Source organism: Bombus pyrosoma, linkage group LG5 (assembly GCF_014825855.1).
Source record: "Bombus pyrosoma isolate SC7728 linkage group LG5, ASM1482585v1, whole genome shotgun sequence".
Classification (NCBI taxonomy): Eukaryota; Metazoa; Arthropoda; class Insecta; order Hymenoptera; family Apidae; genus Bombus; species Bombus pyrosoma.
The window spans coordinates 9471198-9494783 of NC_057774.1; the positions used below are offsets into that span (position 1 = coordinate 9471198).

A 23586-nucleotide genomic window follows, 5' to 3' on the forward strand; every position below is an offset into this window, starting at 1 on the left:
AACATAACTCTTTTTTTTTTACTTGTCCTAATTCTATCAGATTTTGGAATGGTTGGGTATATTTAACAAAGACAATGAAAACACTTCCTCTCGTAATTTCATTTTTAATTTCTTGATGCATTTCGTTTCAATGAGTACATTGCTGTTGTAGATTTTTTGTTATCAATAACTTCGAAATTCGTCCAATCGTTTGAAAATATCAACAAAAAATTAGAACTAATTGTGGTAAAAAAGCAATGTAAAAAATTACAATCTTTTGTTTTCATTTGTTATATGAAATTGGCAATAAGTTACCACCACAATAAAAATAACAATTGAATTCTTATCTGATGCTGATATGCTAAAAACATAAAGCCACCGGGATCTTGATAACGTGTGGCATGCTTAATTAAATAAATGTATAAAATATTTCTCCTTGCGCCAACATGCGTACTTTCCATCATAATTACAATTTATTGTTTTTTTCATATTTATAATAATGTATTTCTCATGTTTCTTTGCGCAAAACAAAGTTCATAATAAACCGATGTAGATTGTATACGGTCCGAGCAATATTAATTGAATTACAATATTTAAATAGGTATTTAAATATGGTGCGCGAATCTATGGTTACAATTTGTCAAGGTATGCATTCAAATCTGGGAGACCTTCCTTCAATCCTTTTCTTTTACGTGTTTCCTGTAAGAACAAGAATTATTGCACTTAATAGTAAGTCAAATGTATCACCGTCTCACAAAAGGAAGATATAAATTTGTATGTTTCCCTATTCAGGTATACTTGAATATGTCACTAGAATACCAAAACAAAAAACAGTTTCTTTTCCACGAGATTAAAAATGGCAATGTATTGACATTTACTCATTACCATCAGTTATGACCGTGGGTAATTATAAAAATTTCAGAACAGATAAATTACCTGCACAACTTGATAAGGTCTAGAATTAGGTTCCATTGGATCACCAGGCAAAATCTGCCAATGATCGAATACACATTGAGGGAAAGCTTGTCCGCCGGTGTTAGAACGCAAGTCGGCAGTAAAACCAAAGGACTCATTAACTGGAAGATATGCTTTAACTACAAACATCGGTGTACCAGCAATCTGTTGTTCTTCGAATACGTGACCTCTTCTTCGGTTAAGCACACCATAAATACCACCAACAGCTGTTTCAGGGCACTATGACAATTTTATTACATTAGAATACAAAAATTTAACATACTAGTTATAAATTCTTCAGTAAATCATAAACCTAAATTTACCTGAATTTCGCATAAGTAAACTGGTTCCATAAGTCGAGGAGAGGCAGTGAGAAGACAAGCATAAAGGCAACGTCTTGTGGTAGGAATAATTTGACCACCACCTCTATGAATAGCGTCAGCATGTAACGTCACATCGTGAATGTTGAAACGCACACCTCTCAAGTTTTCTTCCGAAAGAACACCCTGTGAAGTAATTATAAATAAAAAACTATTTCTGAATATCTTTTTCATTAATCTATGATATTATACCTCTTTCGTAGCCCATTGGAATCCAGCTACAACAGAATCCTTAATTTCGTTAAGATACTGTACTCCTTTCGTACAATCTACAAGAATGTTGGGTCCAGTTCCATCAGGTCCAAAGCACCAAATCTTCCTAGCCTCGGTTACATCGTAGTCATACTTCTCGTTCAAATAACGAGCACGTACTTTAAAGTCATCCCTTGGATTAACTTCACCCTATAAGATTATAAACATTAAATAGAAACAAAACAAGAATATCAATTATAAATTCTTATAGAATGGAAACATACACTATCGATATCTTCAGCGAGACCATCAGGCATAGGACACGCCATCATGAATAACCGATTATGCTTATTAGGTGATTTTGAAAGACACATCTGATTCGACTGTTCCGAAATTGTTTCTCTGTAAGAAACAACGGGATCCGATTTCTTAATGGGTATACAAGCATGATCTTCTTCCAAATCCTTTAAACAAATTTCAAGGTGCAGTTCTCCAGCACCAGCAATAATGTGCTCTCCTGATTCTTCAATAATACATTGAACCATAGGATCTGATTTCGCCAAACGTTTAAGACCTGAATACGAATTATTTTGTTAACAAATATTAACACTTTTATTAAATGAAATTTAGATGATGATCACTTTCAGATTTTCAATTAAAATCACGGTTTATCATAACCCAGTGCTTAAAACAAGGTTTCATCCGTATTTAGACATTAAATTATAACAAATTATATTAAATAAATAAATAAATATACCTTCAACTAATTTAGGTAAATCTGCTGGATTTTTAGGTTCAACAGCAACACGGACGACAGGTGAAACCGAAAATTTCATAACTTTCATATTGTGTGCATCCTTAAACGTGGTAATGGTACCAGTCTTCACTAAGAACTGATCAACACCAACAAGTCCACAAATATTACCTGTTTTGAATGATAAAAATAATCTGTTGTAATTACATTTTTTATACGAAACAACATTTTAATATTATCAATTTAAGCGTCAGTTGGCCGTTCTATTGTCATTCAAAAAAGATCAGAACAGAGGGATGAAAACAATCATCATTGTACTATTACTTGACAAGATTTGAAACCAAATGAAGGATTTACTGACCAGAAGGCACATCTTCAATCGCCTCAACGTAACGTCCCATCATCAAAATTGTACGCTGGATAGCTTTCTCATAAAGATCTTCTTTTTTACCCGGTTGGAAATTAGGTCCCATGATACGTGCTTTCATTCCAGTGCTTACCTTCCCAGAGAATACACGACCGAAAGCATAGAAACGACCTTTGTCGGAGGTCGGTACCATTTTCGAAACATACATCATGAGTGGTCCATTCGGATCGCAGTTCTGCAAAATAAGATTTCAATCACATATGAAATCAACAAGTTCACTTTAAAGCTGAGTTAAAAATTGAACTATACATATATCGATCAGTTACTACTCATATCTACCATATATAAGTCAGAACAGGTCTGTGTGAGTTTCATCATATATAATAAAACTAATTAATATTTTTTATCTTAAAATTGTATTATTTATACATACCTTAATACCAATAGCAGCCTCGTCATCAAGCGGACCTTCATACAACATTTCCATACGATATTTCTGCGCAGTAACAGGGGATGGTAAATGAATAGCAATCATCTGAAGCAAAGCTTCACCAGCTGGTAACCATGTTCTCATGACAACCTAAAACGGATTATTATACTGATATATAATCACTCATGATATTTATTGATTAGTTAATTAAAACTAAAGTATTATCAGAATAAAATATTATCGGTCAAAGCAATTCTGTAGAGATGTCAGAAAAGTTTTTTTTTTAGAAGTCATCATAAACATTTCCAAAACATTGAAATGAATTAAAATGGTAGTTTTATATAGAAAAAGTTACCTTAAGAAGAGCTTTGCCATCCTTGTCTTTATCTTCCGGTTTTAAAACAATTCCTAATTTTTGCAGCAGGTTGTCTGCTTCATCTTTTTTGTAATTCATTATACTATCAAATACCTGTTAATTTTGTATTGTTATTAGTAAAAAAATTAATATTTATTTATTATAAGTAGTTAATAATTAACATACCTTATAAATTGGATCTAAGACGTACATGCAAAAGGATCGTTTATTGTCTGTTTCCTTCTGCTTGCTCCACTTCTTAGTTTTGGGGTTAAAGAAAGATTCTCCCCATAATCTATTCATAAGTTTTACAACGTCAATTTTAAATTTCTCAGCATACATTTCAGAAAATTGTTTTAATGTAAACGCCCAACCATGAAGACCAGAACCAAAACCGACTGAACCTTTACTAGGATCTACCTATTTGCAACAAACATAATTAGTAAGAATATTAATATAAAAGTAAGGAACAATGTTACATAGAAATAAAATTAATTAATTATTAATTAATACTTACTCTAACTTCACCCATAGGACCATCATCGTCCGAATATGTTGCAATAATAACGTTAACGTTTTCAACAATACGCTGGAAAGTTTGATAAAGATCTTCACTATCAAGCTGAAGTTCTAAAAGTGCTCTGTCCATTTTGTTCATGAACAACACTGGCTTTATACGTTCAGCAATAGCTTGACGAAGTACAGTTTCCGTTTGCACACAGACACCTTGACAAAGTATAAAAAAATTATGATTGTCACGAAACTATAAAAAGAAAACAAAATTCTTTCAAGTAAAATTGTAGCAATTGTGTCGTAGCGTGCTAGTCTCGGACATAAAGATAGAGGTCCACTAACAGCGTTTAAACACAGCTGCCATCATTTTAATCTTCTTCCATTGATGCACCATCAACACTGTCCATGTGCATCAGTCAGTTTAACCAACTGATATACTACAGAGTAACGCTTTTTGTGCTGGAAGGGGTATTAGTTCAATTCAAATTACATTATTTGAAGTACATACCAGATACACAATCAACAACCACAAGAGCTCCATCAGTTACTCGAAGAGCAGCAGTTACTTCACTGGAGAAATCAACATGGCCAGGTGAATCAATAAGGTTAATCAAGAAACCTTTTTCATCCTTGTCACGTTGATCAGGGTTTGTAATGAAAACTAAGTCTTTCTCTTCAAGTGCAAAGAACATAGAAATAGCTCTGCAATTAAAAATATTACTTGTAGGTAGGCAGTTAAAAACACCAACTGATAAGATCAAACAGATTAAACTTACGTGGATTTAATAGTAATACATCGTTCCTGCTCATCCTTGCGAGTATCTGTAAATCTGGTTTCACCAGCTTTAGCACCAGCAATAATACCGGCCTTAGACACAAGGGAGTCAGTCAAAGTTGACTTTCCATGATCAACATGCGCAATGACAGACATATTTCTGATGTTTTTCTTTTTGTCCATCATAGCACGTATCTCATCTACCGTGAAGTTCACCTGTAACAAATAAAAAAACTTTTTAATACTAAATATATAGGTTTAACATAATTATAACTGATTACAGTTGATGAAACTGATTACAATATATTGATTAAAATTTTCTTAATCTAAAATGACATATTCTACAAGTCATTTTTTAACTTTATGCTATCAAATATATTATTTTCTTAATATGTTCTCAATATTTTCCTAAAATATGGAATATAAAGTTTGAAAAACAATTTTATCTCAGATAAAGGAAAAGATAAAATGATTTTCATACTGACCATATTGAAATCAAAGCTTCATAAATCTTGGCAAATATGATCAATATTATTTAGAATAGAGAGAATTATATTCCTGTATGAATACTTTTTTTTTGTTAGATCTTGACCCTAAAGTGTCACAACTTCTTCATTTTCTATATACAGCGTACAAGGTATTCGACGTGTTTTTTTGTGCAATGATGCTCGTTTGGATTGTTCCCGCAAAGTTCCCAATTCACCAAAAACCGTCGAGAGCATTTTCTTGAAGACTCACGATGTTTCGAGAGCATGCTGCGATTTGTAACAAGAGACTACAAAACTCCATGACACGTTGCCTCTTGAACGAGAGACGAAACATATTTGCACTTCGAACATAGGGTAACTTTGAATCATTGTGTCGCAAAATTTTTCAGGAATATTTCGCCAGAATTTTTGCTGAACCTTCAGAGATTTTAATCTTGGCATATCCATCGCGAGCCTCAAAATTTATCTTCAAAGGGAGTTGCGCAATCCCAAGTAATCCGCCAGTTTTCAATTTTTCCGAACCCAGGTGACACTCGGTCTTCAAAAATATTCATACCTCTGCACTCCACACATCGTACAGATTTACAAGTTCGTGTTACTTTGGAAAGATTATACTTACCATTTTGGATGTAGTCCGATTTCCGTTGGCCTTAACAGAAATATACGTGCACCAACAATGGCGGACTCCCTAGGAAAGAACAGGAGTTCTGTGAAAGGAACGAACGTCTCGTACACGATAGAGGGCGTTCCTTGTCACGCGTATTTCGTGTTATGCACAGGGCCAATTGGAATTTTCTAATCCCTACCACGTGGCTTAATTTGCGCGCGCAGGTTACAACCGATTGTAGATGAGTTTAAAATGCAATCCGTTAATCTGTAGTAGTATAACAGCTATTGTTGTGCTCAGTGCTGCCATCTAATAATTTAAATTAAAATTGAAACAAAAAAAAGATTGATAATGAAACGAATGTTCTTCTAATTTATTTTTTTTCTTTGTTTGTTATAAAAATTATTGAAGTAAAATTGTTTCATTTAGTGTTAGTAAAATTTTCGTATGAAAAGAGAAGGACAGGGAGAAAAAGAAAGAAAACAATTCAAAGGTTACGAAAAAAACATCGCTTAGATATGAATACGTTTATCATTTAATATTATTTTCTTATTCTATCTTAGATGAAATATTCATATGAAATACTGCATTAATTCAACGATAAAAGTTATGTAATCTATTATATTAGACATAGACAAGTGTACAAAAGACATATAATTACGTACATATTAAAAAAAGTAGTAACGATTGTGTGTTTTCTTGTAAAATTATTACTCTTAGAAACATTAATTTCGGAGCAGTGTACATTACATCGTATATATTACATAATATGGTGTTCCACTCTTACAAAAAATAAATACACCGTATTTCTATTATTAACCTTTTGCTCTATCTATATTTTCATGCCGCTAGATATTTATATGGATTTAAAAACTATATATAAAATTTATGTGCAGTCTATCGAAATGTAATGCTTTAAAAGAAAAAAGAAAATAATAAAATCAATGTTAATTATTCTTCAATGTACGCGTGCACTTGTTTTCTACGATGTATTAAATCATTACTGTTTTTCAAACAACGAAAACACATTTTTATTGACAGTTCAATATAATTAGAAGATCGCTTATTACAACTTCATTAATTAATAAAAACATCCCAATTGCACTTAATCAAATATCGATAAAATTATTATAGAAATAAAGTTGTAGTCGTAAATCTTCTAATTTTTTACACTGCATACATTTAACGAATCTATTGGCATAATATTTTGAGTGAAATATGGGAAAGATAGTTTGGACGATCGATAGGGGAAATATATTGAAATTGGTAGCTTGGAATTATTGGCATTTTGGATAGAATTGTCAACGGAGCTCACGACTGGAAGTTGGAAGTTAGGTTGGGCAAATTTTTAGAAATGGAAATTGAAGTGGCTTGGAATTATCGAGAAAGTCTGCAATTAGAAAACTTATAAAGATATCTTAGATCACAGAAACCTTTCGACATCAGTTGGAACCATAGTTTATACTTTGGAGAATAGATGACAGCAATCTTTTGAAATCGGTAAATTCGAGTTATATTTTAGATGGCATTTTTCTATCGTTTTCATCAAACATAGAGAAACACGAGCCAGTGTGCTTCACAAACTAGGAATTAAAGCGAATCGGAAACGACGAGAAGATAGGCTCTCGCAAGATCTACCCTCTTGGTGCTATGATCTCGTTACGCGACACCCTCGGCTGTTTACATCCCCACCGCGTGTACAACCCTTCGTCAGCCTTCGATTCGGTATCGTGCATAAAAACATACGATGGAGTCGCGCGTTTCTCGCTGTGCACGTGAATCAACACGTGGCCATAGGCGATGGCCATGGTAATAGGTTTTTCAGAAATTTGTCGATAGCGATCAGATTTTCTGACGAAAATTGTACCATGATAAATGGAAATAGGCGATTTCTCATGCGTGTTTTTTATATTAAAGCATTTTTCCCTCAAATTGGAATTATGGGCTTCAATGAAAATAGGATTTCGGAATATAAGATTACAATAAAGATAACTATCACTGTTCTATACTATTAGAATATTTGGAAATTTCTATTCTTTAATTCTATTCTATTATTTAAAAATAGTAATTTACCAATTACACCAGATAATAGTAACATTTTATACAAAATATTGTTTAGATACCTACGCTATGTAACTTGTAAGCCGAAAAATCCGGAATAAACTAAGATACCAAATTATTTGTAGTACTTTATCTCGCTCATATTACATTCTTCCAACTTGCGATCCGTTTTAGATGCTTTTACATTTGTATCTTGTATCAACATACAATTAGTTTATTTATAACGATCATTGTTCGGAATTTTGAGTGGCCATCTGTTTATGGCACAAACAGACCCATTCCCTTCATTAGGAAATTCTGAATTACATGTCTTCCCTGAGCTGTAAACCTAATGACTCCGAGGTCAGGTAAAAATCCCCGGGAAAGGACTAGCCGGAAGGGCACGATGAACAGACAAAACCCAACGGCTGGTAGGGAGAATCAGCAACATAGGAGGACAGTTTATCAACAGACTTCGTACCGTGCGGGTGAAATACTTCGCTCCTAACAAGATCCTACTACCGCCGTGTTCATAACATTAAACGTTACTTTTATACAAGTGTAAATAAAGTATTAAATTACACTAACACTCGATCTATTAAACCTCCTCCATCTTGAGCGTTAATCCATTCGAGGTAAACGATATCGACCGATCGGCTTGACCTGACCGGTTGCTCTTTAGTGGAGAATTCGCAACAATCATAATCTTGTTCTCCTACAAATAAATGAAATTCTCTTTAGCCTCCCCTTTGTTAGAAATAACGAGTTTATACGAGCCACAACCATCTTAAACCTTTACGGCTTCGTCAATTTCTGCCTCCTACTACTATCTCTCCCAAAAAGAAGGAAAAACAAAAGAAACAAAAAAAGGCAAAAGCAAAAGGAGGACAAAGAAAGATGCACGACCACAATGTCTCGTTACTTCGCGACGATATTCACCCCCGGATCCACAACTTGTATACGCATATCTACGATGTAACGATCTAACGGATGTAACGTGTAGAGGAGCGATCGAAGGCGACGAAAAAGCGGGACATGTTACGAAACTAAGGTGACAGGACGGATGGTAGGCATACGTAAGGACAGACGTACAAACGGCCGATGTCGATAGTGGCAAACTCTCGGAGGCACGGAGGAAGATGAAGTCGGAGGTAACCCGACACCTGGCCGCACCGAAGGTAACGTGAGAGACTCTTTACCCCCCTCTGTTCCTTTTCCTACCACCTCTTTCAGCCTCCTCGCCGGCTGCTCGTCCTCCCGTGGCCACGATCCATCCTCTCGTATACTCATCCGCGGAACCGTGAATCCATTAGGAGAACAGAGACGAGCTTACACTTTTTCGTCGTCCCTTATCTACCTTCGTGAAAGAGTCCCTTCGAGGTTGGAAGGCGCAGGAGAACTCAATTGTGTCCCATGTGGTGAAAATTGACGGCAAGCTTTTTTGCTTGGAACCTTTATTACGTAGGTAATTTTAAGAAGCCTGACTTTTGGATGACTCGAGGATAGTGGTTACGTTGGATCTGAGAAGTGGGAAATTTAGGGTGGTTTTGCGAACAGATGTTGGATTTTCTAGGTATTTGTCGTATAGTATGACAATAATAATGTAATGTTTACTGCAGTTTCGAGTTGCACGGAAATCATGGGACGAACTTAGTTTAGTAAAAACAGCTTACAATTAGTCTTCTCTCCACGTCGCAATCTTACCGCGTTCTGTGATACTTGTTGTATGTATGGATGGACTGCAGTTTTTTTATGGGAATTTGTATTTTTATAAATACTTAGTTACGTAAATGGGAATTCAAGCAGAAAATTGTTTCATCCATTGAATTAATATTCGTAGTGTCTAATTCTATAGTTGGAGAGTATTGTCTTTTTTGCGTTCAGTGAGTAATTTTAGTTATATCGTAGTTAGTTAGTACTAGTGTTTATATTTTGGTATATTTATGGTAATAAAACTTTATCAGATTAATTTGGTTATCAGATTAATTGGTGCGTAGAATTGTTATAAGAGAATATGTTGACGGTGGAGCAGGAATTATATAGGAGCATTATTTGTTCTTAACGGTGGTGAGACTAGCAAGAAGTGTTTTACGGTCATTGAAGAGGCAAAACGATAGATTGCTTCGTCGTTTCTCATCGTTTTCAGACAGCATTAAGTTATATCGTGTAGTAGAACTCGTGTCTAATATAGTATTTATAAATATTGAAATCATGAAATATAATAACAGTCGGATATAAACAGTCGTAACATCTCTTTCGCGTTTCTTCCTTAAGAGCAACCTTAGTTTCCTTTAATATATTGTAGTAATTCAATACTTATTCTTCATTATCAATGTGTCTTATGATTTTCTATTAAAGCTATTTTACAATACCAATAAAACATCGATATTCTACGCCATGAAAACACAATTTAGATACAGAAATCTTGAGCAAGAACTATATTAACCCTTTGCACTAAGAAGACTCCAGCCACGGCACCGTGTATGTAAACATATGTTCAGAATAGGTAGGTATTGCTTTAAGGCGATGGTATCCAATGATACGCGATAAATATATACGAAGGGCAAAGAATTATATTTTCGTTAGATAGGGAGAAATATTTTTCTATTCGCTTCTCGATGCATTTTGCATCTTAAAAAAGAAAATCGAGGGCCATAATCATTTCCCTGTTTTTTACATGCTTTCGATGTCTTATCGATATTCTTCGTCGTTTTGGAACATAACAGGAACTTAGAATCCTCATTCCTCAATCATTAATTTACTAAACAGTCACAACCTCAATAATTTCTGGCATCGCAACGTCTCCTGTTCTACGAAGCTGTATCTTAATATTTTCGTAATCAATAAAAAAGAAAACAATTTATTTGTAGTCTTCAGTTAAACTTTTAAGCAATTTTTATGTTTTTTCTGCCTTGCCCATCACTAGTTTCTACGCTGCGCCTCTTATCGTATATACACACGTTTCTCCCACCAAGAGCAGTGGAGAAGAAATGTGTGTATAGTTTAGTCGTTGCTCTTATTCTTAGTGTACATTTTTTGGCTGACTTTTTAACATTGCATGAATTGCATCGGTGATCTCCCGACTCATCTCTGCTGCTACATGCGTAAGTACAACATGTGTACATGTACACATTCAAAGAAAATTGCTTGTCATTTGAATGTCAAAAAAGAAAATTTTCCTTTTGTAATAAATTCTTTCGTAGAATGAGAATAAATATTTCCGTAAGAAAGTATTAATCCAATCTGTCTTATGTAAGTTATTGACTTTTAATACTGATTTCTAATGTATATATATATTCTTAAGATTTAACTAAATGAATTTCCACTAACTACATATATAGTTGATTATATTTATATAATACATTTGCGTTACGTTTACGTTTATATAGTACATTACGTTTTGAATATTTCTATTGCTATTTTTTTTTCTTGAAAGTAAAATATAAGATTAAATTTATGTACATAAATGTGTTTGTAAAAATAAAATCTACATTATATATTGTATTAACTTCCCAATTGTTTATTTCTAACTGTCAGTTTTGACTTTAATCAAGCATAAGTTCATTTACGTAGCAGTTGTTTCTTAATTATAATAAAGATTTTAATTTTTTTCTTTTATTATCTCAATTAAATGTGTACAAGATGTAATAAAATATATTTTTACATATTCTTATATAGAGGTTATGTAGATAAATTTGTATTAGTTATTATATGTATATAATTTTTATTTATAAGCATAAAGTACTGAGTTTTATATCTCTATCACTTTTAGTACAGACCTACACTTATATTGTAATGTTTTTGTCATAAAAAATTTTTCATTAGTATGTACTTAATGTTTATGAAGTATTATAATTTAAATATTCTTTCTTTTATTTAGAAAAAGTTCGTCCGATCAAGTGTCTGGTATTGATAACAAAACAACAAATTCTCATTAATGTCGCCCATATTCCCTAAAGATGTGTCTTCAACTGAAATGTTTTTTCGAACTGTAAATGGAAGTAAATTAAAGCTCATTGATAAAAGTACAAAGGCTAGAAATGTTATGAAATTTGTTTTATGTAAGAACATACAGTTGAATGTGAATAAAACTCTCCTTTTGTTATTTGTAACAGTAGTTTTATGGAAGGCATTTAATATCTTCATACCCTTTCTTGCATGTGCATTAGTATTGATACTACAACTCATCTGTTTTGTTGCTTCTGTAAATAAAGGTCTGTTAACTAAATATAATTACTATAAAGTTTTAATTTTTATTATGTTAATTTCAATATTTTATTTACAGATACACTGACAGTGGTAGAATTTGTTGGTATATATACTGAAGGAAAAAGAATATTTCATGGTCCTAGTTCATGTGAATTTATTCCTTGGGATATAGTGGTAGATATATTTATTAATGAAGTTATAACAGGAGTTGGTATTAAAAATCATAATGTGATATAGTAAAATAATTTATAAAAATATGTGTTATTTAAATAAATGAATATATGTTGTTTCAGCAAAAAGTATTGTATTATCTTACAATTATAATAAGAGATTCACTTGGTGGAAAAGATTCAATAAAATTAGTTCCCTTATTTCAAAATTTAATACCTGAAAGAAAATGCCTGGAATATATCTACGAAAAACTAGCTGGATTGATTGGACCCAAAAAGAGGAAAATCTAACTTTAACAGTGCCTGGCTCATACTGGTTGTGTCATAAGACCAACATATACAAATTTATTTTTAGGTATCATCGCACAAATAGGTAAATATTGCTACTAGTAAAACATTAGTAAGAAAATAGATTTCTAATTTGTACATTTGCAGAAATATAAACCAATTTAATTATGGAAAAGAATTAATGAAAGTTATTAGAAAGATTATCAAAAATCCACCTTCCCAGAAACAACAATTTGGTACAAGTCATCTTTTAGTTACTTTCGGTATCCTTTTCTCTATGTGCAAGATAAATATAATTTTTAATTTGTCAATAATATTACATTTTTTGAACTTATTATTAAAATTTTCTTAACTATAATTCATAATACATAGAACATACACCATGGACTAGACAAGATAAAATGTTTGCATTAATGAAGTTTAGAGAACGATCGGTTGTAGCATTTTCTTGTGCATTTATATTAACTATAACACCCATTGATTCTTTAAGAATAGAACAGAATTCAGAAAATATAACTTCCTCTGATCGTTCTTTAATCTATCAGAATGAAAGTTCAAATGATACATATGAATGTGAAAATAAAAATGAGAAAGAAAGTAAAAAATGTTTAAAGCATTCTTCTAAAGATGATTCTTCAAAGACAGACACGCAGTCTAATAATATGCAAGAAATTTTAGGATGTGAAAATAAGAACATTCAAGTAAATAATAATATAGGAAATACTATTTTAAGAAAGTTATTATTAAATGAAGAAACAGTAAAACAAACAGGTAACAGTGAAGATACAAATAAATTCTGTAAACATTTAAATATGTCAGCTAAACATAGTATAAAATTAAATGATAAAATGAAAGAAAGTAATGCTAACTGTTTAGAAGATAGTAATATTAAACATCAATTATCGGATGATAAGATAAAAATCAATAACTGTAATATTGGAAAAGACAAAAATAATTCTGTATTAAATAATAGTAAAATGTTAAATGATAGTAGCGTTGTTAATGATATAAATACAGATTCTGTTAATTTGCCATATCAGTACTTGATAGAAAAGGAAATAGAAGATACAAAGCAGAATATGTTAGAATTAAATACAAAAGATATTACAAACCATATAGAAGCACATTCAGATATTACCAAAATACAAGATTTATCTTGTCCTAAGAAAAAGAACTATGTATTAGATAATGTATCACGATCCTCTGATATTACAGATTTAGTAATGGAAGGATTAATGTTTACAATTCGTCAGGACCAAGATACTGTAGCAGTTATAGAACAAAAAACTAAGTTGGAGGTAGATGAAGTATTGGAAAATTCTGAAAAAATTGAGACGAAGGAAGGTGAAAAGTGTTTACGAAACTCTAGTTTACTTGGCTTGGAAAACTTAATAACAATGCTTGAATTACCAAAAGGAAATGAACCTGGAGATAAATATCAAGATATAGTTAGTCAGAAATCTACTTTGAGGAATCAGTCTATGAGAAAACACTTATTTAACAATGTAAAATATCCTTTAACAAATAATAAAATTAAAGAACAAAATAGTACAATTGAGTTAAAACATATGCAATGGTATCCTTTTAATAATTCTATTTCAGCTAGTACTAGTTATTCAAATAATGATAACTTAGATATTACAAATAAACGTCGGTATTCCGAAATATATAATAATTCTAAAGATGAAGAGGATGCGAAATTTATAAAATATAAAAATTTGAAGTATGAAGAAGAAGAAGAGGAAGATATAATACCAGAAGCATTACAAAATGAAATATTTAAATTATCTACATTATCTCTTAAGGCAGATAAGTCTAAAGATAAATTAAACTTTATACCAAATAAAGATTTATTAATGGATAACGTTAATAATGAAGAGTCAATCAAATTTGAAATAGATAAGAATAAACTCAAATCTTCTTTTAATCATAATTTACATCCCAAAAGATACACAAAAAGTGATTGTTCAAATTCAGTATCTATTGATTCTCATATAGATAAAGCACAAAAATTGCATAATAATGCAGTATGTGAATCTAAATGTAATGATACAAACAAGTACAAATCAAATGTTCCAGTAATTATCTCAAATGAAGCTATTAGTCTAAATGAAATACCTTTGCCCTTACAGAAAATAATTAAAAATAAATTATCAATAAAACATAATTCCTTAGATGATAAAACTAAAATAAACAAAGATAATATTGAGATTCACGAGACACAACCAGGTCAAAATGCAAGTAGTATTTCCAGTACACAATTAAAAAATCAAATTTTAAATAGTCATACACAGACATCATCGAAAGATCATGAAAAATTTGTACAAGATAGTAGAGAAACATATAATGAAAGCATATCATCCTCAATATTAAAAACGGAAGAAAAATGTTCCAACAGTTCCAAGAACATCATGGAGTTAAAAGAAGAGAAATCACAAAATCAGAATAATTATATTGACAAAACAAGATTGTCATCAAATAAAATAAAAGATGTTACACAAGAATTTTATAAACAGTTTTCACATTTGCAGAAAGAAAAAACTCTAACAAATCAAAAACGCCTTAAATCAAGAAGAAAGTCGTTGAATTATGCTAACAATAGTGAAATGCATATACAAATGGCCAAATTTTTTCAAGATATTACAAGAGGAGCCAAGGTTGTTGTAACACGTATAAGTGTAAATAAATATTCATAGTTTAATAATAAAAAATTTATCTTCAACAGTAGAGATATGTCAAATTTTCATATTTATCAATAAGTTAATTTATAGATTTAGTACTGTTATATTTAGAACATAAAACTTTCATATTTATCTATCACTTAATTTATACATTTAGTAGTAATAAATATAGAATTTTTTGTACATGTATTTTATTCAATAACTAAATTGCAAATAAATATATATGACACTATCTAGAATAAATTATTTTAGCTTTCCAGTAGCTTGTTGACCCAACATGTCTTTTCTCGTTCAATTTGATCCATGACAGCTTTTAAATTATTCAACTTGTTTACAACATCTTGTAATTTAAAATCTAAATGGTCAAAGCACATTTCATTTTTATTAAAATCAAGATTCGGACATTTATTTTGACTCAAAATAAATGGTTCGTTTGTTGCAGTTGATTTTTTAAACACCTTCAGCATCTGCAAAATATAATGTGTTTGTAATATAATTTGCAATAATTTTTTAAAATTTTAAAGTACGCAAAACTTAAGTCATTATTTCAAGTGAAAAAAATAAATATAACAAATAAATTCATTATATAGATATATTTAAGGAACAGAATCCATTATAAATATTTATTACATTTATCTCATTTTTTAATTTGATAGATTTTTGAAGTTCGTCGGCACATCGTGATGGATACCGTTCTCGAGCATCACATAATTCAAAAAGTGCGTCTTCGCACTGTTCTTCGACGTCGTCTAAAAGATAAAGATAAGGAGATAGACAATTCTTGCTTGTTTTAACCTTGTTCAAGTTCCTTGCACTTACCCATTATTGATAACGTTTAGACTGTAGTATCTCAATTAAAAGTGATGTTATTTTGTATTAACAGAGAGAAAATTTCCTCTCTAGTACTAATTTCAAAATAAAAATGAACGATAATAAACGAACTTGCCTATATTAATATCTTCAGCGCCATCAGGTAGCAAATAATATTACAAGAAATTTAAACGGAAATGTTTAAATCAGTTTACTCCGTTCTCAATTTATAATTCTTTTTTACATAATAATAGTTTTATTTATATGATACTTTTTAATACATAAAAGATCACCTGAATGAAATACTTATACTTGATCTAATGTTCTTGTTTCCTTTCTTTTAAATTGACATCAATCTTGTTTTGATCTAACCTAGATAAACATTTATTTAATATCACTTTAACGTATATAATAATTTTAATGAATTATAATAAGTATTATATTCATTGTATAGTAGAAATTCATTGTACGATAAGAAAGATATAAACATCTCCATTTAGATGTGAATAAAAATGCTACTGCTGTAAAAGAGTCAAATAGTATATACTTTTCTTAATATATAATAGTTATTGATACAATATTATCAATGATATAAATATAATTCATTCGAATAATTAATAATTAAAATTGTAATTAATGTGTCATTCGAAAGTTAAAATTGGTTCATAAGAAAATATTCAAATCAAAGGTTAACCATTTAATCAATTAATGATAAGTAAGAGATATAAATAACTATTTAAAATTTTGCTGAGTTGTCAGTATAAATAAAATCTTCTGGTCAACGGAAACTGTTAACATCACCACCTTCCGTCCGCGTGGCATTTATTTGATCTAACTTTTGCTGACATTGGCAAAGATACATAATTTGAGGTACACACCGCCATTAAAATTGTGAATGCCGTTATTTGCAGTGGCAAGAAACACGTAAAACGTAAAAGTAGCAATTCTTTTTTCTCAGTGCAATAGGTGTTAGGATGAAGAAACATTAAAAGAGCCTCTTAGTGTTTTTAGAGTTGCTCGTAAAATATACCATATCTTTAAAATATTCATAGCCGATTGTTTAAATAATGGCGTACATAAAGTCAATCGGTACCGTAATAATATATGTTAGTTTCTTCTTAGCTGTCATTACCTTTTTACCAGGTTTACCTCCAGATGCAGAATATTCCGAATATAGGTATGGTATTTATTTTATAATAATATAATTGTCAAATAGGTAGAACAAATAATTATGATTTTTTACTATAAATATTTCAGTATGAAACCTTCTTCGGATTTACAAACACTGAAATCTGTAACAAAGATTCGACTAAAAGATCCTGAAATATTATTCTCTGGAGAAATCAAAGGTCCAGAAGCTTTTGCATCGTTTAATGGAGAAATATATACTGGTATACGTGGAGGTTATGTTGTGAAAATTGAGGAAAATCGAATTAAACCTATTGTAAAGTTTGGACAAAAGTGCGGTATGTTGTAATAATTATTAGAAAATATTTATATTAATTTATTTACATTAAATATTTATTATTATTTTTTTTTTGGAATTCTATATATTGCATTCACAAAGATAACAAATTTAATAGTTTAAACATGCTCTTTAATAGTTTACGAACATGCTCAGACAATAAAACTAGATTTTGTTTAAAAAGATAAACAAAATTACTGAAATGTTTAAGTAAATGTATATTTTGAGTAAAAGTGGTACTTACAGATGGATTGTGGCAAGAACAAAAATGTGGTAGACCTTTGAATCTAAAATTTAATGATAAGGGGGAACTGTTTGTTGCTGATAGTTACTATGGTATTTTCAAAGTAAATGTTAATACACGACAGTATATAAATATAATCAACAGTTCTGAACCTATTGATGGAAAGATTCCAAGAGTGGTTAATTCATTAGATATTGCAAAGAATGGAGATATTTATTGGACAGATTCATCTATAGATTTTCCACTTCATGATTCAACCTATACATTCTTAGCTAATCCATCAGGAAGGTAAGTTTCAAATTTAGTTAGTATAGTTTAGTTTGATATTTAATAAGTATAATATTTATATTTATATGTAAATACTTCTTTACAGGCTTATTCGATATAATGCAGCAACAAAAAAAAATGAAGTATTAGTAAAAAATATAGGATTTGCAAATGGTGTCTTACTAAGTGATGATGAAAGCTTTCTGATTGTACTAAGTACTCTTAACTCGTACATTATCAAATATAATATAAAAGGTTCAAAAGTTGGACAAAAAGAAATCTTTGCAGAAGGTTTACCTGGTCTACCTGATAATGTACATAGTGATGGGCAAGGAGGTTTTATAGTAGCTTTAATTTTTACTGTAGATTCTGAACATCCTCTTTTATTTCAATCTCTGATGCCACATCCACATATACGGAAAATGTTATCAAGATTACTTTATTTAATAGAAGCTCCATTTAAATTATTGCAAGATATTTATCCGAATTACTATTCAGAAAGAGTTTTACATACAGCAGGTTCATTTGATCTTTCAAAAAATACAGCATTAAAAAGTGATTCAATGATACTTAGGATTGATAAAACAGGAAAAATTTTGAATGTTTTATACTCAGAAGATACAGATATTACTGCAATATCTAGCGCTTATATACATAATGGATATTTATGGTTGGGTTCTCCTTGGAATGAATATATTATGAGGGTTCCATTGAAGCAAGCATTCCCAGATTTAGCACTTAATACAAAACCTTCAGTTAAGAAGGAACAAAAACAGGAAGAACCGCTTTTAACAGTTTCAGCTACACCAAATATTAAAGTAGAGGCAAAATCGACAAAATCAACTGTTAAACAAGAACCAACTACAAAACTACCTTCAAAATCAACTGTTAAAGCACAAACAACACAAAAACCAAATTCAGATGCAACAAGATCAAAGGAGACCATACAGAAATCTACAACATCAAAACCTACTACCACCAGTACCACTACCACTCCAAAACCAACAACATCATCACCTAAAGCATTTGAAAAAGATTCAAAGGAAATTAAGAAAGATAAATCCAATTCACAAGTTAAACCTGAATCATCACAACAAAGCAATGAAGCAAGAATAAAAACAAAATCTGTAGATTCTGTAAAAAAAAATGATCATGAAACTCAGACTGCAAAATCTAAACCTATGAAAAAAAATGAAGATTCTACTAAAAAGTAAACCAATGTGTACCAGTTGAAACATCAGTCCAAATTTAAATTAATATTCATTGTATTATTCTATTCCATGTTAAAAGTTCTACATATTCCAAACATATCGATTTATTTGTTAGGTTTTATGAAATTATAACATACATATTTCATACACATTTCATTCTTTTACCGGTGTAGGATTTAGTCTTTACTTATACTTTCTAAACAACGTTCCAAAAAAGGTGATATTTAAAGAATTCTTTTATTTTATTGTATATTAGTTTTCATATGTCAGATCTGTATATAAGATTGAGAATGGTGTTGTTTCTGTAAAACATTCCATATTATGGTATATATACTAATATAATATTTAATACAAACACATATATATATACTGATATATATATATATGCATGTGTATGTATGCATTTTGTAAGTTCTAATTTTATTTAACTGCGTAATGAAGATGAGGTCCAAATAAAAAGAAAAGAGAATCCATTTTGTTATGGGCGGTTATATTGTTTTGATATGAATTAACATTCCAGAACAAATTGTATAATAAAACTATTAAAATAATTGTTCTATAAATAAAATAATTTATATTAGAGATCACATTTGCTTATAAATTACACATTTAATTAAAATGTTTTCTGTGATTATAAAGATACCATATGTGAATCTTCCATTAAATTTTTAATTTCTATTTTTGTATGTAATCTAGGATATTTTTCTACTTCGAGTATAATACATATTATACACAAAATATATGTATGAAAATAACAATAATGCATTACTCTTTGATGCAAAATGTTTGCAGATATATATTTGTCTTTAACCGGGTATTATATATGCAGATTAATTTTGAACATAAATGGTGTTAAACAATGTTCTTAATTTTATCTAGGATTTGGTAAGGTTGTATAACTGATATAAAAATAAATGTTTGCTTTTTTAAATATTGTCTTTTACTTCTAGGATTTCGGTTATTGCTTCTCCAGGAACAAGCTTAAAATTTGGAAGTACATATTTAAGTACATATTTAAAACTATTATATGTTTACTATTGCTATAAATATTTTTAATCTATTACAAAAACGTATATAAGCTTTTTTTAAATTAAGATTTATAGAATTAGAAGAATTAAAAACCTGTAGTTAAATATTAAGTTGTTGTGTTATAAATGTAGGCAGTATTGATTTCAATTTATTATTTAAATTCTGTTGGATTCGCCATAAAATTGTAGGATTTTTAACAAAATGCCAGTGTCCATTTCTTTTATTTTGTGCCCATTTTTGTGCTTTCAATAAACACTTATGATAGCTTACGATGTCTTTATCTTGTATTAATGTTTTTGGAGAATCTTTTGCTACTATAGCAAAACCAAGTTTTGCTAATTCTTCACCAACTTTTATTTGTTCCTATAAAATTTAATATTGTGAATTGGTGAACTGAAAAAAAGAGCAAGCTTAACAATTCCTATTTACCTTATTTCGGTCTATAGATACTATACAAGTTACATAGTCTTTTTCTGTGGCTAAAGGTATGAAAGTTATTTCTTTTCCACTAACAATTGTTTGCAACCAACTAATACCTAAAAGCATATTTTTTTTATTTTATTAGAGTAATACATTTACAGATGTTTAATTCATCATTACGTACCATTAGCTGTTACATCAAGACCAGCTACTTTAATTGGTAAATATGTTGGACTACTTAGTCGAGGTAAAGGTATTAATGGTTTGTGATCAACCATTAAAAGTGTACCATAATTAGGTTCTATACGTATCACAGTACCTTGAAGTTGAACTTTTCTTTGTAAAAAGCGAGATGGTATGCTAGATGGTTTTCTAAATTTAGCAAACTAAAAATATGACAATAAAAGATACAAAACATAGAAATAAATGAAACATTATTAGTATTTATTATACATACAGGTCTAATTCGATAGAGTGCAATCATTAAGCTTATACTAGCAATTCCATAACTGAATATCTGAAATTAAAAATCAATAAATATAATTATATTATATACATGAAAATAATCTTTGTGTGTAAAATAAAATGTAGGTTAGAACATACCTTCAACGTCTTGGTGTCTGTTTCGCTAAAAATGATAAATCTTTCTAAAATATTTGGCTTTTTCTCTGACATTATTGCTTTTATTCTTTCTTTAAAGTTAGTATGGTATCTGAAATACGTCTATATGAAAATACTTTATCGTGTATATATTTAACGAAATATTTAATCATCAGTTATTTATACATAAATTCTTCGATTATGAAAAGCTTAAAATAGCGAATGTTCGTACATTTCTCATATGAAAATGTTTAATTTCGCAGATACGTATATAAAATTTTAAATTAACATAAAAGATACAAACATTTACTTATTATTTAGTTCCATTAAGATTAATATTTCTATGAGAAATATATTATTAATAATACATATTATACCAAGTAATAATATTGAATTTAAATCTAATTTAATGCATGAAATAACGCATTAAATAATTTATGTATGTATCAAAGTTAAATTTCAACGAAGTCATATCATTTCTTTATAAAATAAAAATTATTTTAAATAAATAATACAATATAGTTTTATCAATTTTTCATATATAAATTTTGTATACTGTATAAGAATTTATGGATTCTGTTAATAATTATAAGAGAAATTTTTCTTCTTTTTACACAAATATCTTAGTTAACTTTCATATTCACATATCTGACATGTGTGAGTCGCTGCATTACGTTGACATAATACCGGAGCCAAGGTGACAAGCGGCGATATTAAAAAGATCATCGATAGAACTTCTTGAACAAATTGAAAACAAAAAGCCCGTGAAACAATAAGAGCAAGTAACTCACGAAAAAATAATCAAATTATTAATAATTTACAATATATTTTAAAAATGTTTCGTGATGGTCAATATTTGGAAGTAATTAAGGTATCTCATTTAACAGCTGCTAACAGCTGTCAATAGACGATCTTGCATCTGCACAAGTAAAACAGAAGCTGTGTTCGTAGGCTTCGAATGATTGTTTAGTTACGGCTGTTGTTACTGTTCAAGAGAAGACTATCAAAATTAAAGAGAAAAAGGTTTCAACTAATAAATGGCTTGATCTTGAGGATTGGGTGGCACTGTATAAAATTTTGGAGAAAGCAATTTTGCGCAATGTTCAAACAGAAGGATCGCCTCAGAATTTTAAGAAATGCAAATGTAAAAAATCTACTCGACAATTGGAAATCACGTAAGCAAAATCATTTTATGTTCGATATTAATTTCAATTTTACTTAAGTTATACTATTTTTCATATATATTTATTTATATAAAATATAAATAAAGTAATTTATATAAAAATTATATTAATTTTTAATATTACATATAAAAATATTGCCTTTAACCTATAACATTACAATTTAAAAAATATATACATCAATGGTTACATCATGATATATAATTATTGTTAGTTATTTACATAGATATTTTTACAAACTATAGATATACATTTGAACCATCCGAAAGTATAAAAGATGTTACATCGTTACCTACTATTAGAGTAAATGTTTCTCCAGCAAAGAAGAAATTAGAAAAATCGGAATTACCCAAAGTAACAATAGAGAAAAAAGATATTTTGAATCAAATAACAGAAAAGCCAGTTAGGAAGACTTCCGACCATATATATCAAAAAGATAGCAAGAATACTTTACTCACAAAATCAGGAAACAATGATTTAGTAGCGAAAGAATCGATTAACACAAAAAACGATAGAGTTAAAAGATGTCTACCAGTTGACAATCTGGGAAATGATATCTTAGAGGAGTATGTACCAAACGCACCTGTGACGAAAAAGTTATGCGCGAACTTGAATTATATACCAAGTAGAAAGAGTACATTGGAACAAATCCAAGTATTTTCAAATGAATATTCTCCTATAGTATCGGATAATAAGAGCGTAGCGGACGTAGTTCGATATGTACCAAATTCCATGGATTCATCAAAAGTATCTTATGAAACATATGAACCTAGTGGTACAACTATTCTAAAACATCCTGAAGAATACATTCCCAATTCAAAGGGAATTAAGGCATCTATCGAGGAATATTATCCAGATTTTACTAGTAAGACAATGAAATTTGATGATAGTTATGTGCCGTCAAGTGTTCAACTAACTAACGAAAATTCGAAAAAGTTAATAGAAAGGCACAAAAAGTTACAATCAGAAAAACACACGTTAAGATAAAAATATTAACAAAGTGAAATATGAATCTATTTATCTAAAACATTTTTAAAACGAACATGAAATGCATAAAATATATGAAAATCAGAATATGATATTTATAATAAATATAAATATTCTTTAATCTTATTATAATAACTTTCGACATTATGTCAATGTAATAATAATGTATAATTTTAATAAAAAAAAGCGT

At 29.8% G+C, this 23586-nt stretch overlaps 6 protein-coding genes across 15 annotated transcripts; 3 read left to right on the top strand and 3 right to left on the bottom strand.

Annotated features, from left to right (window-relative positions):
• Positions 1–84: 84 nt before the first annotated feature.
• On the bottom strand, positions 85–5962 carry LOC122567352 (translation elongation factor 2). The gene is made up of 14 exons (XM_043725747.1): positions 5807–5962; positions 4701–4915; positions 4433–4626; positions 3929–4137; positions 3598–3831; positions 3412–3525; positions 3060–3206; positions 2621–2861; positions 2263–2430; positions 1790–2079; positions 1506–1715; positions 1257–1439; positions 916–1173; positions 85–678 (listed from the first exon to the last, which is right to left on the bottom strand). The coding sequence occupies exons 1-14, from the start codon at positions 5807–5809 to the stop codon at positions 610–612; spliced, it is 2535 nt and encodes an 844-aa protein (XP_043581682.1). The 5' UTR covers positions 5810–5962; the 3' UTR covers positions 85–609.
• A 4474-nt stretch (positions 5963–10436) lies between these two features.
• On the top strand, positions 10437–15228 carry LOC122567351 (myb-like protein D). 7 transcript variants are annotated; one of them, XM_043725739.1, is made up of 7 exons: positions 10450–10938; positions 11038–11086; positions 11715–12048; positions 12120–12250; positions 12337–12586; positions 12649–12764; positions 12874–15228. In XM_043725739.1, exons 5-7 carry the CDS (start codon positions 12441–12443, stop codon positions 15195–15197), a joined length of 2586 nt encoding a protein of 861 aa, XP_043581674.1. In that variant the 5' UTR covers positions 10450–10938; positions 11038–11086; positions 11715–12048; positions 12120–12250; positions 12337–12440; the 3' UTR covers positions 15198–15228. The 7 variants fall into 7 exon arrangements, with proteins under 7 accessions (XP_043581680.1, XP_043581674.1, XP_043581678.1 ...); XM_043725746.1 differs by lacking the exon at positions 10450–10938 and having other exon boundaries at positions 10945–11086; positions 12874–13272; positions 13717–15228; XM_043725740.1 differs by lacking the exon at positions 10450–10938 and having other exon boundaries at positions 10945–11086; positions 12120–12217.
• An 80-nt stretch (positions 15229–15308) lies between these two features.
• On the bottom strand, positions 15309–16553 carry LOC122567370. Its single transcript, XM_043725783.1, has 3 exons — positions 16002–16553; positions 15813–15931; positions 15309–15649 (listed from the first exon to the last, which is right to left on the bottom strand). Exons 1-3 carry the CDS (start codon positions 16003–16005, stop codon positions 15431–15433), a joined length of 342 nt encoding a protein of 113 aa, XP_043581718.1. The 5' UTR covers positions 16006–16553; the 3' UTR covers positions 15309–15430.
• A 301-nt stretch (positions 16554–16854) lies between these two features.
• Positions 16855–20110, top strand: LOC122567356 (adipocyte plasma membrane-associated protein-like). Its single transcript, XM_043725752.1, has 4 exons — positions 16855–17169; positions 17250–17458; positions 17704–17989; positions 18075–20110. The coding sequence occupies exons 1-4, from the start codon at positions 17060–17062 to the stop codon at positions 19180–19182; spliced, it is 1713 nt and encodes a 570-aa protein (XP_043581687.1). The 5' UTR covers positions 16855–17059; the 3' UTR covers positions 19183–20110.
• LOC122567365 lies at positions 20097–23003 on the bottom strand. 4 transcript variants are annotated; one of them, XM_043725772.1, is made up of 7 exons: positions 22050–22322; positions 21873–21965; positions 21232–21340; positions 21086–21145; positions 20813–21014; positions 20638–20744; positions 20097–20571 (listed from the first exon to the last, which is right to left on the bottom strand). In XM_043725772.1, the coding sequence occupies exons 2-7, from the start codon at positions 21881–21883 to the stop codon at positions 20308–20310; spliced, it is 753 nt and encodes a 250-aa protein (XP_043581707.1). In that variant the 5' UTR covers positions 21884–21965; positions 22050–22322; the 3' UTR covers positions 20097–20307. The 4 variants fall into 4 exon arrangements, with proteins under 4 accessions (XP_043581707.1, XP_043581709.1, XP_043581710.1 ...); XM_043725774.1 differs by lacking the exons at positions 21873–21965; positions 22050–22322 and adding an exon at positions 22868–23003; XM_043725775.1 differs by lacking the exon at positions 22050–22322 and having other exon boundaries at positions 21232–21256; positions 21873–21989.
• Positions 21958–23539, top strand: LOC122567363. Its single transcript, XM_043725769.1, has 3 exons — positions 21958–22099; positions 22180–22403; positions 22655–23539. The coding sequence occupies exons 1-3, from the start codon at positions 22064–22066 to the stop codon at positions 23394–23396; spliced, it is 1002 nt and encodes a 333-aa protein (XP_043581704.1). The 5' UTR covers positions 21958–22063; the 3' UTR covers positions 23397–23539.
• Positions 23540–23586: the final 47 nt, after the last annotated feature.

What these genes read in the sequence shown, in the direction of transcription:
- LOC122567352 (XM_043725747.1), bottom strand. An exon ending in GATTGAAGATGTGCCTTCTG is followed by an intron (nt 2,431 to 2,620) that starts GTCAGTAAATCC and finishes CATTCAAAACAG; the next exon opens with GTAATATTTGTGGACTTGTT. An exon ending in TTTACTTATGCGAAATTCAG is followed by an intron (nt 1,174 to 1,256) that starts GTAAATTTAGGT and finishes AAATTGTCATAG; the next exon opens with TGCCCTGAAACAGCTGTTGG.
- LOC122567351 (XM_043725745.1), top strand. Translation starts at nt 12,441, where the DNA reads ATGCCTGGAATATATCTACGAAAAACTAGCTGGATTGATTGGACCCAA. An exon ending in AGGTATCATCGCACAAATAG is followed by an intron (nt 12,587 to 12,648) that starts GTAAATATTGCT and finishes GTACATTTGCAG; the next exon opens with AAATATAAACCAATTTAATT. An exon ending in TCATCTTTTAGTTACTTTCG is followed by an intron (nt 12,765 to 12,873) that starts GTATCCTTTTCT and finishes CATAATACATAG; the next exon opens with AACATACACCATGGACTAGA.
- LOC122567370 (XM_043725783.1), bottom strand. An exon ending in AATTAAAAAATGAGATAAAT is followed by an intron (nt 15,650 to 15,812) that starts GTAATAAATATT and finishes TATATTTTGCAG; the next exon opens with ATGCTGAAGGTGTTTAAAAA.
- LOC122567356 (XM_043725752.1), top strand. Translation starts at nt 17,060, where the DNA reads ATGGCGTACATAAAGTCAATCGGTACCGTAATAATATATGTTAGTTTC. An exon ending in GCAGAATATTCCGAATATAG is followed by an intron (nt 17,170 to 17,249) that starts GTATGGTATTTA and finishes TAAATATTTCAG; the next exon opens with TATGAAACCTTCTTCGGATT. An exon ending in TTAGCTAATCCATCAGGAAG is followed by an intron (nt 17,990 to 18,074) that starts GTAAGTTTCAAA and finishes ACTTCTTTACAG; the next exon opens with GCTTATTCGATATAATGCAG.
- LOC122567365 (XM_043725772.1), bottom strand. An exon ending in CAGACACCAAGACGTTGAAG is followed by an intron (nt 21,146 to 21,231) that starts GTATGTTCTAAC and finishes TTTTAATTTCAG; the next exon opens with ATATTCAGTTATGGAATTGC. An exon ending in CACTCTATCGAATTAGACCT is followed by an intron (nt 21,015 to 21,085) that starts GTATGTATAATA and finishes TCATATTTTTAG; the next exon opens with TTTGCTAAATTTAGAAAACC.
- LOC122567363 (XM_043725769.1), top strand. Translation starts at nt 22,064, where the DNA reads ATGTTTCGTGATGGTCAATATTTGGAAGTAATTAAG. An exon ending in AATATTTGGAAGTAATTAAG is followed by an intron (nt 22,100 to 22,179) that starts GTATCTCATTTA and finishes CTGTGTTCGTAG; the next exon opens with GCTTCGAATGATTGTTTAGT. An exon ending in ACTCGACAATTGGAAATCAC is followed by an intron (nt 22,404 to 22,654) that starts GTAAGCAAAATC and finishes TACAAACTATAG; the next exon opens with ATATACATTTGAACCATCCG.